The following is an 18,476-nucleotide window of genomic DNA, read 5'->3' as shown; positions in this document are numbered from 1 at the left end:
TTTGGATTGCTCAAATTGGGGCTTTTGAAAATAAAGCTGCCATCAATATTTATGTACAACTCTTTTTCTGGACATGTCTTTATTTATCTTTGCTAAATGCATAGAAATGGAACGGCTGCCATATGGTCATTTAGTTTTAACTTTTTACAAAAATTGGCAGTTTTACATGGTGGCTGTTTTATCTTACATACCTACCAGCAGTGCGTAGTAAGAACTCCAGCTATACAACATCTTTGCTAACACTTGGTATTGTCAACTAACTTGTCCTTTTGACATTCTGACAAACATCATCTCATTTTGGTTTTGATCTGCATTTCCTTGACATCTTTTCACGTGCTTACTAGTTATTTGTATATCTTCTTCTATGAGGTAAATGTTCAAATCTTTCACCTATTTTTGATTAGGTTATTTGTTTTAAGATTTCTTTTACATTTTAGATAAATTCTTTGAAATATATGTGTCCTGAGACAAACCCACATAATTACAGTTACCTTATATTAGACAAAGGCACCAAAAACATATGTTGAAGAAAAGATAGCTTCTTCAATAAATGGTGCTGGGAAAACTGGAAATCCATATGCAACAAAATGAAATTAAACCCCTATCTCTCACCATGCACAAAATTCAACTCAAAATGGATCAAAGACCTAGAAATTAAACCAGAGACCCTGTGCCCTTTAGAAGAAAAAGAAGGCCCAAATCTCTATCATGTCAGATAGGCCCCGACTTTCTTAATAAGATTCCTATAGCGCAAGAATTAAAATAAAAAATAAATAGGGCTCAGGATGTGGCTCAAGTGGTGGCGTGTTCACCTGGCATGCGAGAGGCACTGGGTTCATTCCTCAGCACCTCATAAAAGAAAATAAAGTTATTGTGCCCACTTAAAACTCAAAAATAAATATTAAAAAAAGAATCAATAAATGGAATGGATTCAAACTACAAAGCTGTTCAGCAAAAGAAATAATCAGTAAAGTGAATAGAGAACCTACAGAATGGGAACAAATTTTTCCCACAGGCACATCAGATAGGGCACTAATCTCTAGGATATATATAGAACTCAAAAAATCTTAACACCAAAAAAACAAATAACCCAATCAACAAATGGGCCAAGGAACTGAACAGACACTTCTCAGAAGAGGATATACAATCAATCAAACAATATATTAAAAAAAAAATTCCACATCTCTAGCAATTAGAGAAATGCAAATCATTCTCTGACTTGCTTTGCTTCATTTTGTTGTTTGAAAACAGTCTTTCAAAGAACAAAAGGTTTTAATTTTGGTGAAGTTCAATATAGCAATTTTAATTGAAATTTAATTTCTAGTTTTATTGCATTGTGGTAAAAAACATGTCTTCTTTTACATGTCACATTTTAGAAACAATTGAAGTCAACTTTATGATAGTACTACTGAGTTTTAACTGTTCCATGAGAGTACAGTTTTGATGTGTTGTCTCTAAACGGTAGAAAGTACTATTTTTTTGCCACCACCAATCTATTAAAGATGGAGAAAAATATATTAAAGTATCCAATGACTATGTGTAAATCCCTTTGTGTATTTTCAATATTTGAATTAATCGAGCAGTCTTGATTTTAACATGCACAAATATTTGTCTAGTTGACTGACTTGTATTTATTCTAATTTGTATGATAGGATTATATTGATGACTTTTTTTCTGAATGTAAGCAACATTCTTTTATCATCCTTTTAACATAATTATTGTATAATTTTATTTTAGCTATGTCTTTATAAATAGTGTATCTGTGGATATAAGTATGCTTATCAATATTATTTTTTAAATTTTTTTTAGTTATAGATGGACACAATACCTTTATTTATCTTTATGTGGTACTGAGGATCGAACCCAGGGCCTCACATATGCTAGACAAGCACTCTACCACTGAGCCACAACCCTAGCCCCTCGAAACTATTCTTTACTAAAAAAATTTAGCCTATTAACATTTATTATTAAAATAGTAGTATATTGTTTTGTTTTGTCTTTTGACATGCCATGTGTTTCTGCTTCTATTTCTTTGGCAATATCCTCTCAAACTTTCCTATTATTTTTTTCAAGTTTTTTTTATGAGAATGTACATCTTATTAATTTTATTAATGCCTATGTTTTGTTGACCCAGAATAAACTGGCCTGTTTTGTTAAACCAGAATAAATAATCCATGCTTAAAAATGAGTTTGGCCCAAAGAGGACTCCATATACAGTGAATTAAAACCTAACTTGATGTGCAAATAGGATATAACCTAACTTAAGAATACTCTTGTACCAAAAGCATATGAGCCTTGGCCAATCAAAGCAGCTACTCTGAGCCAATCCCAGGCTGAAAGCTGCCATATTATGACCAAATAAGGGAATTTCCAAACTACACTAATCAAGTAATCTCTGCATATCATTTCCTTTATGTCTATAAATGTAGTTCATTACTTTGGAAGGCATGAGGGGAATTCTGAAACCTCCTAAATGCTGCCCACATCTAGAGACTTTTTTTGTGTGTGTGCTCACACAACTTTATAAAGATTAACTGGTCTCATAGTCTTCTTTAAGCAGCCTTTTAAAAATATTTCAACCTACTTTTCCCTGATTTTAAGAATATTATGAGCCACACTTTGATCCTCCACCACTCTCACTATTCACCTACTTATGTTTTCTGTTCTGGGATACACAGGGCATCAAACATGCTAGTCAGGTGCTCTACTACTGAGTGCACCCCTGGCCCTATTCATCTACTTCTTGATCTTTGTTAGTATAATCTACGGATTTAGACTCAAGTTACTAAATATGCATTTTATTAACATACCTTCTTTTCCAGAAATCAATTGTTAGCATTATACTTTATAAGATTTTTACAATTATTTAAATTTTATACTTTATTGGGATCTAATATTATCTCCTCACCCTTTTATATGATGGTATTCTATGTGTAAAGTCCTATGCATTCATCTCTGGATTAATGTTTTCATATAACTTTTTTCCAGAACATAAGTGGTATACATTATGTGACTTATAATATATTAAGATGTTATTCTATTGATTTTATGAGTTAAAAACTCCTTGGTAATATGTAAAAGCAAATAACTTTTCTCTTTCAAAGCTGTCAACATCACACAATAATTTTTCTGATTTCTTTGCCAGTGTCTTCCTGCCTGGAAACTTCTATGATATTCACTTAATTCTTGAGCTTCAGTTCTTTTTCCAGGATGCATGCAGGTTTCACTGCATTAATTTTACTTGATATGTATTCTTTTATAATGGTACTACCTGTCTTAATTTTTTTCCTGAATTATACAGTACATCATTTTCAGAAGTATGCTTTTCTTTCTCTACAGAATGGTCTCACAGGCTCCATGTTATTTGCCTGCTTTTTAACTCTTTAAAAGAGTGGTCTTAAGGGAATATTTAATATTACATCATTGGCCCCCAAAAGTGCATTTACTGAGCCAAGGTAACTGTCATTAGTCAGCTTTTCTCAGAAAGTTGTACTCTTGGCCTAATTTTTAGCCTAAATTCTTAACTATATACTTAAAAATTATTTCCTGGAGCTTTCTCTTCAGTATTTTCTCAATTCCTTTAATTTTCAGCCAGTCTGAGAGCTTCCTATTTGCCCCATAAAATATCTGGACCGGATACACATCCTGGGGCCTAACCCTGGTCACTGCAGGGAGCTAGAAAGAGGTGCACATCCAGGCAGCACAAACACACAGCAGGAACCCATCTTGTATCTCAGGCAGCAAGTAGAAAAAAGAAAGAATGAGACCTTAGACCCCACTGTCAGAGCCCAAATGCTCACAAGGCAGTACGAATGGAAATCAGATTAAGAAAATAACAGCCAAAATGGGCACAGTGACAAGCTAAGCCCTACAGGGATCAGTGGGATTCAAACAAAACTTTCTTTGGGAACAATTTTACCACCAATGTGTGCTTGGGACACCTAAGTAAGGTAACTACAGCTGAAAATGGAGTCACAAATGAGAATACAACAGTCTTTCTCATTAGGAAAACTTGAAAATAAAATAATCCAAAAGTTCTTGAATAAGAGCACTAATAATTGCTAATACGGCTATATGCATGTGATAAATATATTTACCAAAAAAAGATTTGCATTAAATCAGCTTAGAGCACAGATACATAATATCAAATATAAATAAATAAACAAGAATAATACATAAAATCTGCATTAATCTAATTTTCTAAAAGTAGAAAAACAAAACAATTATATATCTATAACATACAATATATAGTTTACAGATGCATATCTGGACATTAAATATGCATAGAAGTATTATATTTTTAATATAACTAATTAAAAGTATATTATAATATTTTATATATTCATATTATACATACAGAACTTAAATATGTTCAAGTGTAAAATAAACTGACATAATTCACACAAAATTAACTATAAATGTGGAGAGGAGAGAATGTGACTGGACGTAAAAGACAAAATTAGATGCACTTCATTGGTGGTGTTTCAGTTTACATAAACAGGTGCTAATAATTTTTGATTCTTCAAGATGAGTACCTAGGTGTTTGTATTAATTCCTCTTATTCTTTTACAATTTTTTAAATTCTCTCAAAACAAAACAAAAACACCATTTAACCTGAAGATAGCCTCTTTCTTCCTGAACTGTAAGTTGAAAATATTTTTCTGTAACTGGTCAATAATGCACTGTTTTTGGAACATGCAAAAACAGGCTTGGTCAACTTCAGCCTGGGTTCTACGGAACAGTCTGATTGATGGTGGAGTTATTCTTGCAAGCTGAGCCATCCTCCAGATGAGAAACATTTCTGCTACTACAACATTTATAGAAGTGGCTATTTTTCCCCCTAAAGTGCTGGGGATTAAACCCAGATCCTTGGTCATGCAAGGAAGTTGCTCTACCACTAGCTCCATCCCCATCCTACAGAAGGGCCTTTTAAATGATTGTTCTGAAATTCTTTAAGGATGAATCAAAGGCTAGAAGCCCTTCTCAGTTTGAATCTGTGGCCCAATTGTATGGCTCATTTAGATAATTTTTATTTTATTTTTTAAAAGATGAAATGTTTCTCTTATTGAAGATGAGAATGTACCTTCCTACTGACAGAGTGACTTTTAAGAACACTGTGGTTGTCTCTTACCTGCTCTTTCATTTCAGCATAGACCTTCTCTGAGTTCAGCTCCACCTGCCGCTTAAACTCTTCTAGAGCAGCGTCTGCCTGTTGGGCCTGCAATCTTTGAGCCTCAGTCACACGAGTTAGTTGCTCCTCTTTTTCCCTAGAAAAGTTCAGAAAGTTCCGGAGTTAAACTATAAAAGCACTAGACTTCAAAGAACACTACTCAACCTTCTCTAAAATTAAATTCAAATTTCAATGGTCTAATCCAAATTCTACTAAATTTCTCTTTAAAAAGTTGGCAACAAAATAATCTGTCTCAGGAAAAATAGGTATGAACATATAATATGTATTCTGATGAGTGCATAACTACTTCAAAAGACTTCCCTAAAAACAAAACTGTATAAAACCATGTGTCTCCACTGACTGCTGAACATATAAACAAAATGTGGTATACTCATACAACAGAGTATTATTTGGACTTAAAAAAAGATACATTCTGATATAGTCTATAACATAGATAAAGCTTGAAAACATTAAAGTAAGTGAAAGAAGCTGTCATAAAATGTCATGTATTGTATGATTTTATTTATGTGAAATATAGGTAAATATATAGAAAAAGAAAGTAAATTTGTCATTGTTAGGAACAGGAGGGATGAGAAAATGAGAGTGATTGGTAAAAGATTTGGGGTTTCCTTTTGAGTGAGCATGACCTGGAATTAACAGTAATAGTTGTATATTCTTGTAAATAACTAAAATCCACTAAATTATACACTTTAAAATAGTGAATTTTATGGTTTGTAAACAATATCAAAATTTTTTTAAAAACCCAGTGTACCAACAGAAAGATGCGTTTTTATCAGCAGTGGCTCTGTAGCTGGTCAATACAGTAGATGCAACATGATATCCTAAAGTTATTCTACTGCCTTCCATAGACTTGCCTAAAAGAATAAGTAACCATCTAATTTCTTCATATCTTAAACTCAAGTCATATAGTCAAAAGGGTTCAACAAAATAAGAGGAACTCTTGCGTGTTAATAGAAGTAAAAGTAGACTTTAGTTTATAAATGCACACAAGTTTATAGTAGCTAATTTTTATTTGTGACTAGGTGCTTGGCCCTGAGCAAAATACTTCTATATATTTTCTCTCTGTAAATCACAAAAGATTGTTTTCATAGCCTTCCTTTACAAAACAGTAAACCGGAGCTTACAGACATGACAGCTCAAGCCAGGACTCCCAGGATAGCAATCTGCTTCCAGAGCTCCAGCTGTTGGCTACTATGCTGTGCTGCTCTCCCGATTTTTCAGATGCCGTGAGTAACATTAACTTGTTCATCTTCCCAGGAAAGTTATAAAATATTATCTTATGACCAATTGTAACACTGAGGAATACTGGGGTCAGGTAATTTAATTACCCCAAATCACATTTTAGACAAACATCACAACTGGGGCAAAAGACTATTCTAAGCCATAATACCGCCTTTTACGAGGTGGACAAAAAGTAGCTTGAGCTTCTTGGAGTTACTCATATAGGAGTTTAATAACCCCTTGAACATATATAATTTCTAGGCTTCCTTATAAGACCATATATATAATATAAAGTATCATACTACCAAACTTTCTCCCATTAAATTGAAAACCTTTTTCAAATTTTAAGGGGTCAAAAGACTATGTTGCCTAGTTTCCATTTCAGAAGATATCTCCTGTCTCATTATGATGAGGTATGTATATACAGATCAGTGTTATTTTCACACCCTTTCCGTCATCTGCCCTGTGCTGGGCATGGCTTATCTGTAAATAAGCAGAGGGACATATCTTTGTGTATGGGCTTAAAGAACATACCCTGAATCTTTATTTTTTACTTAAGTACTTCTGCCTTTGTCTATATAATCTTTTCATACCCTTCCCTACATCCATCAATCAGAAAATGACAATCAGACTGCACCTTCATGGTAAAGAACATTTCCACTGAAAGCCCTCCTCTCCTGTGTGTCTCTTTTACTGGCAGAGCCACCATTTTTATGACCTACAGGGTTTAACACTGCCCCAGAGTGATGCTCTGCATGAGAACTAAGCCATTCCAGATCAGGATGCCTGCCAGATGAGCTCTCAGTTTTCATATTTTACATCAGTGGAGTCCAGGCTTCTGAAACTTTTTTTTAAAAAAGAGCTTCTCTATAAATTGTTCATTTTAATTAAATTGTCCAATTTAAAAGTCTTTCTCTCTACTTTTATTTTACATGCAGTTAAAGCAAAATGTTTTAAATGTTAGCTGATATTGCTAAATCCTAAGGCCTTAACATGAGTGATACTTTTGTGTCACTTAACACCAATATTGGCTCAAGGATAATAATGATTAATAACTAGAAATCATGCTGAAGATTGATTCCAAAGGCATCACTACATTAGAGACTAAGCACTCTAATGGCTACAGAATTTGAATTTAGTCTGGTGCATTTTTGCCTTCTTTATACTATTCTTTCCCTAAAGCAGGAACTCTTCAGTTACATGTAGGATTTCTCTGGTAAACACACTGAATAATTTGAATATTTGAATACCCCAATATCAAAAAGCATGTAGACTTAATGTAAAGTCATATAAACTATAATGGACACATGGAGTGCCAAATATATTTTCTCTGGTATGATGGTCAACTTTAAGGAAGGAGCTACCTAGCATGTTGTATTAAAAGTGTTCTAGGGCTGGTGCTATAGCTCAGTTGGTAGAGGCTTTGCCTCACATTCACAAAGCCCTGGGTTCAATCCCCAGCGCGCGCGCACACACACACACACACACACACACACACAAAGCAAGCTTGGAAGGACAGGCTGTCAAGGTTGATGAATGATGACTCCATTGCCAGCCACAGGGGTGAGGCACAACAAGGGCTGTTACTCTGCCACTCCCCTACATTCATCAATGAGAAGATGACAATCACCACTGCACCCCCATAGTAAAGCAACATTTCCACTGAAAGCCCTCTTCAGTGGCTAGTTATACTATGTCACTCTCTAATTTCTGAGACCCTCTGAAATGTACCTGAGAAAACTATTTTATAATTTGAGTGGAAATTTATTAAAAGTTTACCTTTTATCTGTTTATCTGAAAAGAAAGTACATTGGACAATATTGGAAAGCTTAAAAGTTTGTATATCATAAAATATAATCATATAATTTAACAGAGTTTATAAAAATAAATGACCTAGGGATGAAATATCAACTTTGCCCTCTCCATTTTGAAGGTCTCTTGCTTATAAATCTTTCAATTTAATAAGATAAATCTTATTCTTTTCTTTATGTCATTCTTTCCTATCTAGTTTAATTCATTTAATTTATAACTAAGTTACAACTACATAAATCAAGTTATAAGCTTGAGCCATCATCCATGTATCTTAGAGATCATTTTAAAATGTTAAAATAAAGGCTTGCATAAAAAAGCACATTATTTTTGACAAAATTTCTAGCCTGACCTATGAAGAGCAGATATAGTTTTATATTAAATATCAAGCCTGGGGAAACAATACCATCTCCTAACTAGTCTCCAACCTCACCACAACCAGCTCTGCTAACCTAATAGTGAAGCTAAATATCAAAGGTCTTGCTTAATGCAAATCAATGTTCTTGCCCAGTAAAGCCATGACAAACACATGGAACTCCGCTAATTCTTGGGAATATTCTTCCTTAACATAAATTACCTTAATTTAAATAAAGAGGTGATAATCACTTTAATGAAATCCACTTTAATTTTTACAAGGTGATGACACTGAAATGAAAACTTAGAGCCTCTGAAGGGACTAGGGTCTGCTCCTCACTGTCATAAGAATAGTGCTCCTTTTTACTATGATCCCAAACAGTGCATCCTACAAGGAGTCAGAAAAAAAAAGAAAAAAGTGACTTTGAAGATTATTTTCTTCAGTAGAACTGGTTGTGCGGCCGAGTATAAATGCATCACTCAAATGCCTTAAAGCCTGGCCTCCGTGAAGATAAAAAGGTGGAAAGAAAATTTGCTTTTTAAGCTCTGATTTATTTATAAAATGCAGTAAATTTCCTCATCTGAGTATATAAAGAATAAAGAAAAAAAGAAAAAAGCAGCAGCATTCTTACACAACCACAAGCCAGCTCAGATTAAAGGATGTTCTGAAGTACATGATTATTCCAGAAAGGGCAATAAAATGTAGGGGACTAATGGACTACAATTTAGTATTTCTTGAGTTTTACAAGCTAACATTTCTATATGCAGGCCAACCCTAATTTGAAAATCTTCCTTTGGCACATTTCTGAACCAGCACTTTTGATAATGATGGCCATGATCCAACATACATTTATAAGGCTTCACATTACATTATACTTCATTTGCTGCCAGCTTGGCATCTCTACTGGAAACTCCAAGAAAAACAAAACAAACAACTTCAAACAAGTCTGAAAAAGAGCTAGAAGAGTCTCCATTCCTCTCCAGCTGGGTTGCAGAACAAGACCTTTAGGAGGCAATATCACCTATGTTCTTGGCTGCCAACTGGTACTTCAATTGATTAGACTGACTCAGTCAAAAACATTTTAAAATACCTTTCACTAAATATTTTAAAATACCTTTCACTAAGCATGATAAACAAACTGCTTTAGCCTCCTCTTTATAGGATTTCTAAAACTAGTAGTCTTCTAAATTCTTGTAAAAAATGGCAAATACTATAGACATCTAAACATTTGATAGTTTAGGAGTAAGAAGGGAATGCCCAGTAAAATGGGCATTGGTATTATTGACCTTAAAACTGAAAATATGACAGTGCTCCCCAAATTCATCTATGGAGTCAACACAAACAGTGTGTGCAGAGCCACACTCCAAGATTTAAGAAAATTCAAGAGGCCAGGGACAGCTCTTCCTTTGAGCTCCTGCAAGAGCCAATACTGACACCACCTTGACTTTAGCCCCTAAGTCTCACTTTGAACTTCTTACCTCCAGAACTATAAGATAATAACCTTGAATTGTTTTAAGATATTAAGTTTGTAGTAATTTGTTACAACAGTGTTAGGAAACTAATGCAACCTAAATACTTGTACTTATTAAACACTGCATTCAATGGTCTCTCTCTGTCTCTCTCATATATATATATATATACACATACCAGAACTTGAACTAAGGGGCACTCACCTACTGAGCTACAATCCCAGCCCTATTTTGTATTTTAGAGACAGGATCTCACTGAATTGTTTAGTGCCTCGCTTTTGCTGAGGCTGGCTTTAAACTCACAATCCTCCTGCTTCATCCTCCTGAGCTGGTGGGATTACAGGTGTACACCACTGCACCTGGTGGTATCGATGATATTTAATAGACAATATATAAAACTTTATAATAGTGTTATGAGGAACAAAATAAGAGTGGGTATAGGGCAAATTTAAAAGTTAAATCAGGCAAAGAAAAAAACATCCCCAGGATGAATTGTGTTAAATCTTTAAATATTTAAAATTTCTGTGACTATTCACGCACTTGATGTTATGATTTGGATCTGGAATTTCCCATTGCCTCTAAAGGCTCAGGTGTTAAAGGCTTGGTTCTCAGAGCAGAAATGTTCCAAGGTGGGGCTGTAGTGAAATGACTGAATCATGAGGGTGCTACTCATAGATGAATAGGCTGTTGGGAGCAGGGGCTCAGTTGGAGGATGTAGGTCACTGGGGGTGTGTCCTTAAAGGATATGTCTTTTCCCTGGCCACTCACTCTCTGGCTCTTCTTCCTGGCTGCCAAAAGGTGCACAGCTTTCCTCCAAGCCCTTTCACCATGATGTTTCTGCCTCACCAGAGGCCTAAAAGTAATGGAGCCAGAAAATCATGGACTGAAACCATGAGCCGAAATAAAACTTTCCTCCTTTAAGTTGTTATTCTCAAGTATTTTAGCACAGTAGCAGGAAGCTAACGAACACTTGACTTCTTCTAAGTAATATTATCAGGTTTAAAAGACAAACTAAAAATCAAATTCTTCCATTGAAAGAATATTTACATTTAACACCAGCAAGGTGACTGAGTTAAGGTCTGGGTAAAACTGCCCAAAGATTCTTTAATTCCAGATATTCCCTCTGACTAACTGACATACACAAACAAACAAATTTTGCTAGTAAAGAGTCAGTATAATTATGAACCAAACTTCTAAGCATCAATGACCACTAGGACTTCCCATGACCAAAGAAAATTTTGGCTTTATAAGTTAAATGCATAAGATTAGATGTCAACATAGACAAGAAAAGAACTAGGCAGTAAATCATGATAATTAAGGGACTTTTAAAAATCTCAGGGGGTCAGACAGATTATGAGATACTGTGGGAGAATTCCAGTTCACTGATAAATGCCTTTTTGTGGGAAAGTTTGAAGACCTTAGAAAGAAAGAAAACATTTCTGCATTGCTCATATTAAGGACATATTTTGTAATTCTTTCACATAGTGGGTGTTCATGGTGCTAGTCCAATTCAAAATATACAGAGACAGTGTGCTATCTTGAGTTATTAGAAAACCATAGACTGCTCAAGCTTAAAAAAAGTTGAGTAATTTATAGAGCCTTAGTAACACATTGGAAGATAAAACAGGTGTTTCTAAGGATAAATAACATACATTTTCAATAGCCTTGACAAACTGAGAAGATTTTCTCCATTCTTCTACTTCCTAAAACAGCATAGCTCAGGGCTGGGGTTGTGACTCAGTGGTAGAGCGCTTGCCTCGAATGTGTGAGGCACTGGGTTCTATCTTTAGCACTACATAAAACAAATAAATAATGGTATTATATTCATCTACAACTAAAATTTTTTTTTAAAAAAGAGCATAGCTCAGTTTACCTTACAACCAAGTCAGTCAACCTTTCAATGACTCATTGGTTATACACTGCTTATGATTAACTATAGGTTAACCACTAACTTACAATAAGGAACAAAGCTACATAAGAAACCTGTTATAAAAGTCTATCAAGTAAAGGAGAAAAATGAAGATAAATACCAAGTATAATGACAGATACATGGTTACAGGGCTTTAAACAAAAAAGGAGGGTTCAGATACACGTCATGCCCCTTGGTCTACTGGACAAGACAGATGTATGTGAAGGATATCTACTGGAGTAATCTTTAGCCTCCCCTAGTGGATCAGAAGAACCTTCTCTGAGCTCTTCACATACCCTAATAGCAGTAAAGGTACAGCAAAAACACCAGCACAAGTCTTAGTGTCAGAAACACATGAAGCATAACACTAGCACCAAGAAGGCAGCACTGACACAACATTGGTGAAGCCACCACGCTCAATAAAATCATGACGATCCAGGACTAATCACTTAGTGATTTTTCTCTTGCTACTAATGAAAATACTCAAAAAAGGGGGTAACAGCATAAAGAACTCCTATGGAAGGAACTCTCTTCTGACAAGGAACTAATGATTTACACTTATCCAGAGAGCCTGTCCCTAGGGTCAAACTCTAGTCTTAAAGAACCATGAGTAGTTGAAGCATGTGAGTTATGAACAGGAATAAGAAGGCTTCAGTATCCAAAAATCTCTTAAGATGATATGAATTTCAGCTAGGAGGGGAAGTCAGCTGGATTTGTATTATGATTCAAAAGCACTTATTCTGGTGTGAACTTCCCAGGCTTCATGCTCAGTCACTTAGCCATGATGTAGGAGTGGAGACAAGGGTCCCAGCAGCAAAATCTACAGTCTTCTCAGACAAATACCACAGAAAATGTGAAAGAGGTAGGAGAAATGGTTCCTATCTTGGAGAAACTACAATTTGACAAATGAAAAAGACAAAAGTGCAAGAAATAATCAAATAGTAATGCAATATTATATCTATTAAATTTTATAACAAATTTTAAGTGCTATAGAAATAAAAAGACTACAAAAAGGCACTTAGAGTCTGTATTAAGAACCAATCTCAGAAGTTCAGTGTTGTGTAAAAGTTGAAAATAAAATTACGAGTAAATTTAACAAAAGGCTTAAACAATTTAAAATTTTACATAATAATTCTGTGCTAAACTAACTTGTGCCTATTATATGGGTTCATAAATAAATCAAAGAAACTCTGGCTCAGCAGATCAAAAAACAATAAAAATTTTTATAACAAAACCACAAAATCATGAGAAAATGATTTTAAAAACAAAATAGCCATGGTGTATAAAGAAAAGCTGCTATTCTTTAAATTCTTTAAACTTCAAAATAAATTCCAAATACAGTGTTTCCTATATTTAAGAAACTACTAATTAAAACATCCATGCATAAATTATACATGATATATGCCAAGCTTATATGCATACCCAATAATACATTTTATTTTAGAGACAGTAGTATATAAGTAAATGATAAGGAAATACTTGTTTTTCCTGCAAAATGACAAAACCTAAACCTTTTGGAATAAGCATAGGCCACTTCTTGTTACTAGAGAGAGGAAGAAAGACAGTGTGAAGTCACTCAAGCAGAATGGTAAGTAAACCAAATCCAGATCAAAGGAATAAAGAAAAAAGGCTGAAATGTGAAGCTGAAATATTTATTTCCTTCAAAAACATCATCCATGCCTTGTCCCTGGGCAGTTGAATATTTCAAAGTAGCTGGAAAATATTCTCACTTATGTTCATCACTATGCACAAACAGATCAAACTTAAAGTAGGTATATTTTCTCCTTATTTATCAAATATAAATGTAATCTTTATCATGTAAGAGAAGTTTTCTACTTAAAATAGATGGTTTCCACCTGATGTAAAATGTATTTTAAAGTCACAATAGATATTTTCCAGTTTAGTGAATGATATTGCTACAAACTATAACATTTACAGTGTAACCATAACTTTTAAACATTTGCAAATGAGATAATAAACATTTATTCAGTGTCTACTATGCACATTACAGTCCAGGATAGTTCATATATTATTTTATTCAATTTTCAAAAAAAGTTATTACATATCTTATAGATGAAAACACTGAAATTTAGAAGAGTTAAGTGATTAGCCAAGTTCACGTAGTAAATGGCAGAAGATGATATAAAATCAGCCCATCTGACTTCAAAGTCCAGAGTCATTTCATCATTTCTTTAAATCTGTATATATATATATATATATATATATATATATATATAAAATATGTATTTTAAATTGATGTTATCTTAATTAATTGAATATACAGCTATGTCCTTATAATAATTAATGTAACAATATCTGCACATTAAATCACTTTTAGAATGTCTGAAAGTTAAAATGTTTGTAACACATTTACTTACCACCCATTACATGCCAGTATCTATGACCAGTACTAGAAATATAAACATGTTCAAGACATTTTCTCTATTTCTTATATGGAAAAAGACTAGACTATGCTATTTTGGGTGTGATTAAAAACTACACAGTGAAACCAACACAATACTATACATGAATAAGGACCAGAGAAATTTATTGTGGCCTATAAAATATGTATGTAATACATATTTAATACAATAGCAAAGTTTCATTAAAGACTTTTCATTTTGGTAACAGAATGTCACTGAAAATATCTCAGATATAACATACATTGAATACTACATACATATGTTAAAATACTATGTATTTATAAAATGTGTTTGTAAAATACATATTATACTTGATTTATGTAAAACTTCTTTTATTTTCCTTACAGTCATTATATGAAAATTTTTTCATATGACCATATGAAAAATCATATGGTCAGTGAAAATTAACCAAAATAAAGCACAGAAAACAAAATTATAAAGAAGAAACAGCATCCATGATAATTTCCAGCAACTTAATATATCCCAGAAAAAAAACAAATCGCCATCAGAAGAATTATCTTTAGTTCAAAAGGAAGATAAATATGGCAGGGACAAGGGATTTATTAAGATAGAATTAAAATTTTTTGAGGTCTAACAAAATATTTAACCACTTTTACTGATTGTAAAAAAAGCATGAATTTTGTTCACACTTACAGGAAAATGTTTTACTTAAATGTATGTTAGGTTTAAGATCCAGATCTTCATATGTAAATATGTGCAATCCATTTTTCACTAGGCATTTCTTCCTACCTAATACTAGACTTTTCTAAAGGTCCAGTCATTATTTTATATGTACTTGATGACAAGTTCAGTCATCTGAAACTGCTACCGTGTAGCATTTATTAATTCTTTTTCCATGAATGCTGTGGTTATGCATCCTATACCAGGTACCTTGCTAGATTTTGAGAAAATATCACTGAAATAGTCATACCCAGTTCCACTACTAAGGGGGTTTTCAGTCTAGCAGAGAAAAAACACTCTGAATTAATACAAATAAGAACAATGTATGTTCAATTAATTGAATAAGGAAGAAATGCAAGGTACTATGGGTTGTATAATGGATCAAAACCTCAAGGAATCAGAATGTAAGAACATGGAATTAAAGTTAAGCAGGATAAGCAGGACTGGTTAAAAGAAAATACTGGGCCATTTTAACAAAAAGAGTAACAAATTGAAAAGATGCAAAAGGGAAAGGCTGGTTAATTCAAGGAAGAAAAGAGGGCCAATGTGGGTGAAATTTAAAGAACAGAGAAAGATTTTTTTAGGAAACTAAAAATTCCTTCCCATACTGAAATTTTACAGATGAAAATTACATGTGATGTGAAAAATACAATGGAGGAACTTTAAGGCAGATGACACACTTCTAAAAAAAAGAAAGAGAGAGAGATTAATGAACTTGAAGGAACATTCAATGAAAATTAACTAAAGTTCAGAAAACAAAATTATAAAGAAGAAATGGCATCCATAATAATTTCCAGCAAGCTAATATATCCTAGAATTCATGAAAGAAAAGAGAAAGGTAAGGACATAAAAAATATTTGAAGAAATAATGGCCAAAACCTTTTTGATTTGAATGAACTTTATAAACCTACAGATTCATTAATTCCAAGAATTCCAAGCAGAAGACACAAAGGGAAAACTAAGTTACATAATACTCAACTTTCCCCAAACTAGCAATAAAGGAAAAAAGATGTTAAAGATAAGTAGGAAAAAAGCAGATTATAAAGGAACAAACACAAAGAAAATGGCAGACTTTTCAGGGCAAACAATGTAAGCAAGAAGACACTGAAGCATCTTTAAAGTAGTAACAGCAAAAAAAAAAAAAATGCTGATTTGGAATTTCATAATCAAAAAACAGTCTTTCTAAAACAAAGACAAAGTAAGGAATTTTCAGACACACAAATGATACAAGAATTCATTATCAAGAGACCTGCACTATAGAATATATATAAGGAAATCCTCCAGGCTGAAGGATAATGATATTAGATAGAAATATAGAAATACACAAAAAGATGAAGATGACAAGGCTAGTCTGAACACAGTCTTGATAAAACATGGTAGAATCACAAAATATGGACAAGAAAGATGTGATTATCTCTGGAAAGGGTGAGAGGAAAAACCTATATCTATACTACTTCTTTCTTTATACAAAAAATTTGAATTATTACTAAACACTACCATTTGTTGTTAAATGCCTGCACGCATGCTGGGTACATATGCAGTTCTCCCACCTTCTCTATAATTGGCTCATAAATAAACAGTTCATCTCTTTCAACAAGAAGAAATCTCTGCTTCTCTTTCTGCACACACTAACAACAGTTGACTCGGAAGAAACAAGTGGTCCTCAGTGCTCAGCTCCTTACCCTGTCTTCAGGAATGGCCAGTCATCACACTGTTCTCTTCCATGCCTTTACATATGCTCTTCTGAGCAGCTGTGGCTGTGACTTGTTCGATAACATTTAACCTAACATGGTAAAGATTCCCAACCCTCATGACCACACCCCTGAAGCATCTATGTGATTCTTCTATTTTTTCAAATTGCTTTTAAATTTAAGAAGGAAAGAAGGTGTTATCTGTTGACCTCCTAATCTCTTCCAAATAAAAAATAATACACTTTCAGGTTTTACACAAGTTTATACTAAGAATTTATTACTACAGGAGAAAAATAAGCAGCAACATTATTAATTTTATTTTCATAAATAATCTTCCTTAAAATTCCTAAGGAACCTATAGAAGCATGCCATTCCCATACTAATTCAGACTTTATTAGTTAAAATTTGTGAAAATTTTGACAGGGAGGAATGTTAAAGTTTACCTTTATTTGTTCTAGGAAAAAATTCTTTTTTATCTAGAAATGCATGTTGTAATAACAATATACGGGCCACAGTTAATCATTTTAAGTAATAAATCTTAAAAATACCTTCCAACCCACCCAGATTAAGTAAAATGGCTATAGAGTATAAGGATACAAGTTCTCAGTGAAGGCTGAGATGTATCTCCTGCACAGTGGCTGCATTATTTGTACAGCACCTCTGCTTCTCTATGTGCATCCTGCTTCATTTTCCTCTGGTCTATAAATAATTACTCAAGTAATTACTCTGCATATGGCCGTTAGTGGCTATAGCCTAGCCAATCTTCATTCTAGTTCCTTTTCAGATTTGCAGTGTCTGCATCAATTGGGTTATCTATCAGTTTTCAGGTTCCAAATTCCTGAGATCACACAGGATGCACAGCGCAGTCAAACAAAGTGGTTAAAAATAAGGGTTTTAGAGTCAAAATGCATACAAAGTTTAAAATCCCAACACTTCCATCAACTGTACAACATAGGCTCTTTGTACATCAGAGTAAAATGGATTGGCTGTCTTTGGTCCTGAGAGAGGGCAAGTCCACCACAGAAACGTGGTGGGCAGGTGGCAGAGCTGTGGGCCAGGCAGAGTTCCCCATTAGGGGTTAACACAAGAATAAGTAATGACATATCTAGTATCTGTTGCCATCTATAAATGACTTGGATCATTCAAAAGTACAAAAGGAAAACTACTCTGGTGACACAGAAGGTCAAAGTCAACATTCCATCAGGAAAAGAACAATGAATTAGGAGTCAGCAGGCCCATGGATGAGCCCAGCTCTGTCACAGATTAGCTATGCCACATTGATCAGATGTTTCATTTCCATGAACCTTGGTTTCTTTCCTCTGAAACACAGATAATAACAGACAACCTCATAGGAGTTCTTTGAAAATAAATTAAGAGAATGTATATTAAACCCATTCTGTCAACTATAAAACACTAAATGAAGTATTATTATATATTATTACCTAGACCCCCCCACACCTGCAATGGGATTAGGTTTATTTCACCACATTTCATTGCTAAAGGAAAATTTGATTGTAATAAAAACTCTAGAAGCTAAATAGGTAAACAGCTAAAAATAGGTTTTGCAAACTCAATTTCTAACGAAACCACCCAAACATAAAATTATCATGCTACAAATTAAATTGATTGTGTGAAATAGTGTCACAAGTCTCTGTCAATAAGAAACCTCCTGACCATCATATTGTGCTGACACTCATTTAAAGCAGTGTGTTCTCAAAAGAAGAAAT

The 18,476-nt window shown here is 33.8% G+C and overlaps 1 protein-coding gene across 1 annotated transcript in view; it reads right to left on the bottom strand.

The window, feature by feature from the left end:
• Cep112 (centrosomal protein 112) overlaps positions 1-18,476 on the bottom strand; it is a 435,668-nt gene that overhangs the window by 280,327 nt on the left and 136,865 nt on the right. The window contains exon 18 of the mRNA XM_048798206.1: positions 5,132-5,293. Within this exon, the coding sequence (XP_048654163.1) occupies positions 5,132-5,293 (162 nt within the window). The remainder of the gene's footprint in view (positions 1-5,131; positions 5,294-18,476) is intronic.

Source organism: Marmota marmota, unplaced genomic scaffold (assembly GCF_001458135.2).
Source record: "Marmota marmota marmota unplaced genomic scaffold, marMar, whole genome shotgun sequence".
In the NCBI taxonomy this organism is placed as follows: domain Eukaryota; kingdom Metazoa; phylum Chordata; class Mammalia; order Rodentia; family Sciuridae; genus Marmota; species Marmota marmota.
Note: the sequence above shows the minus strand (reverse complement) of the source record. Positions and strands in the feature narration are given on the sequence as shown.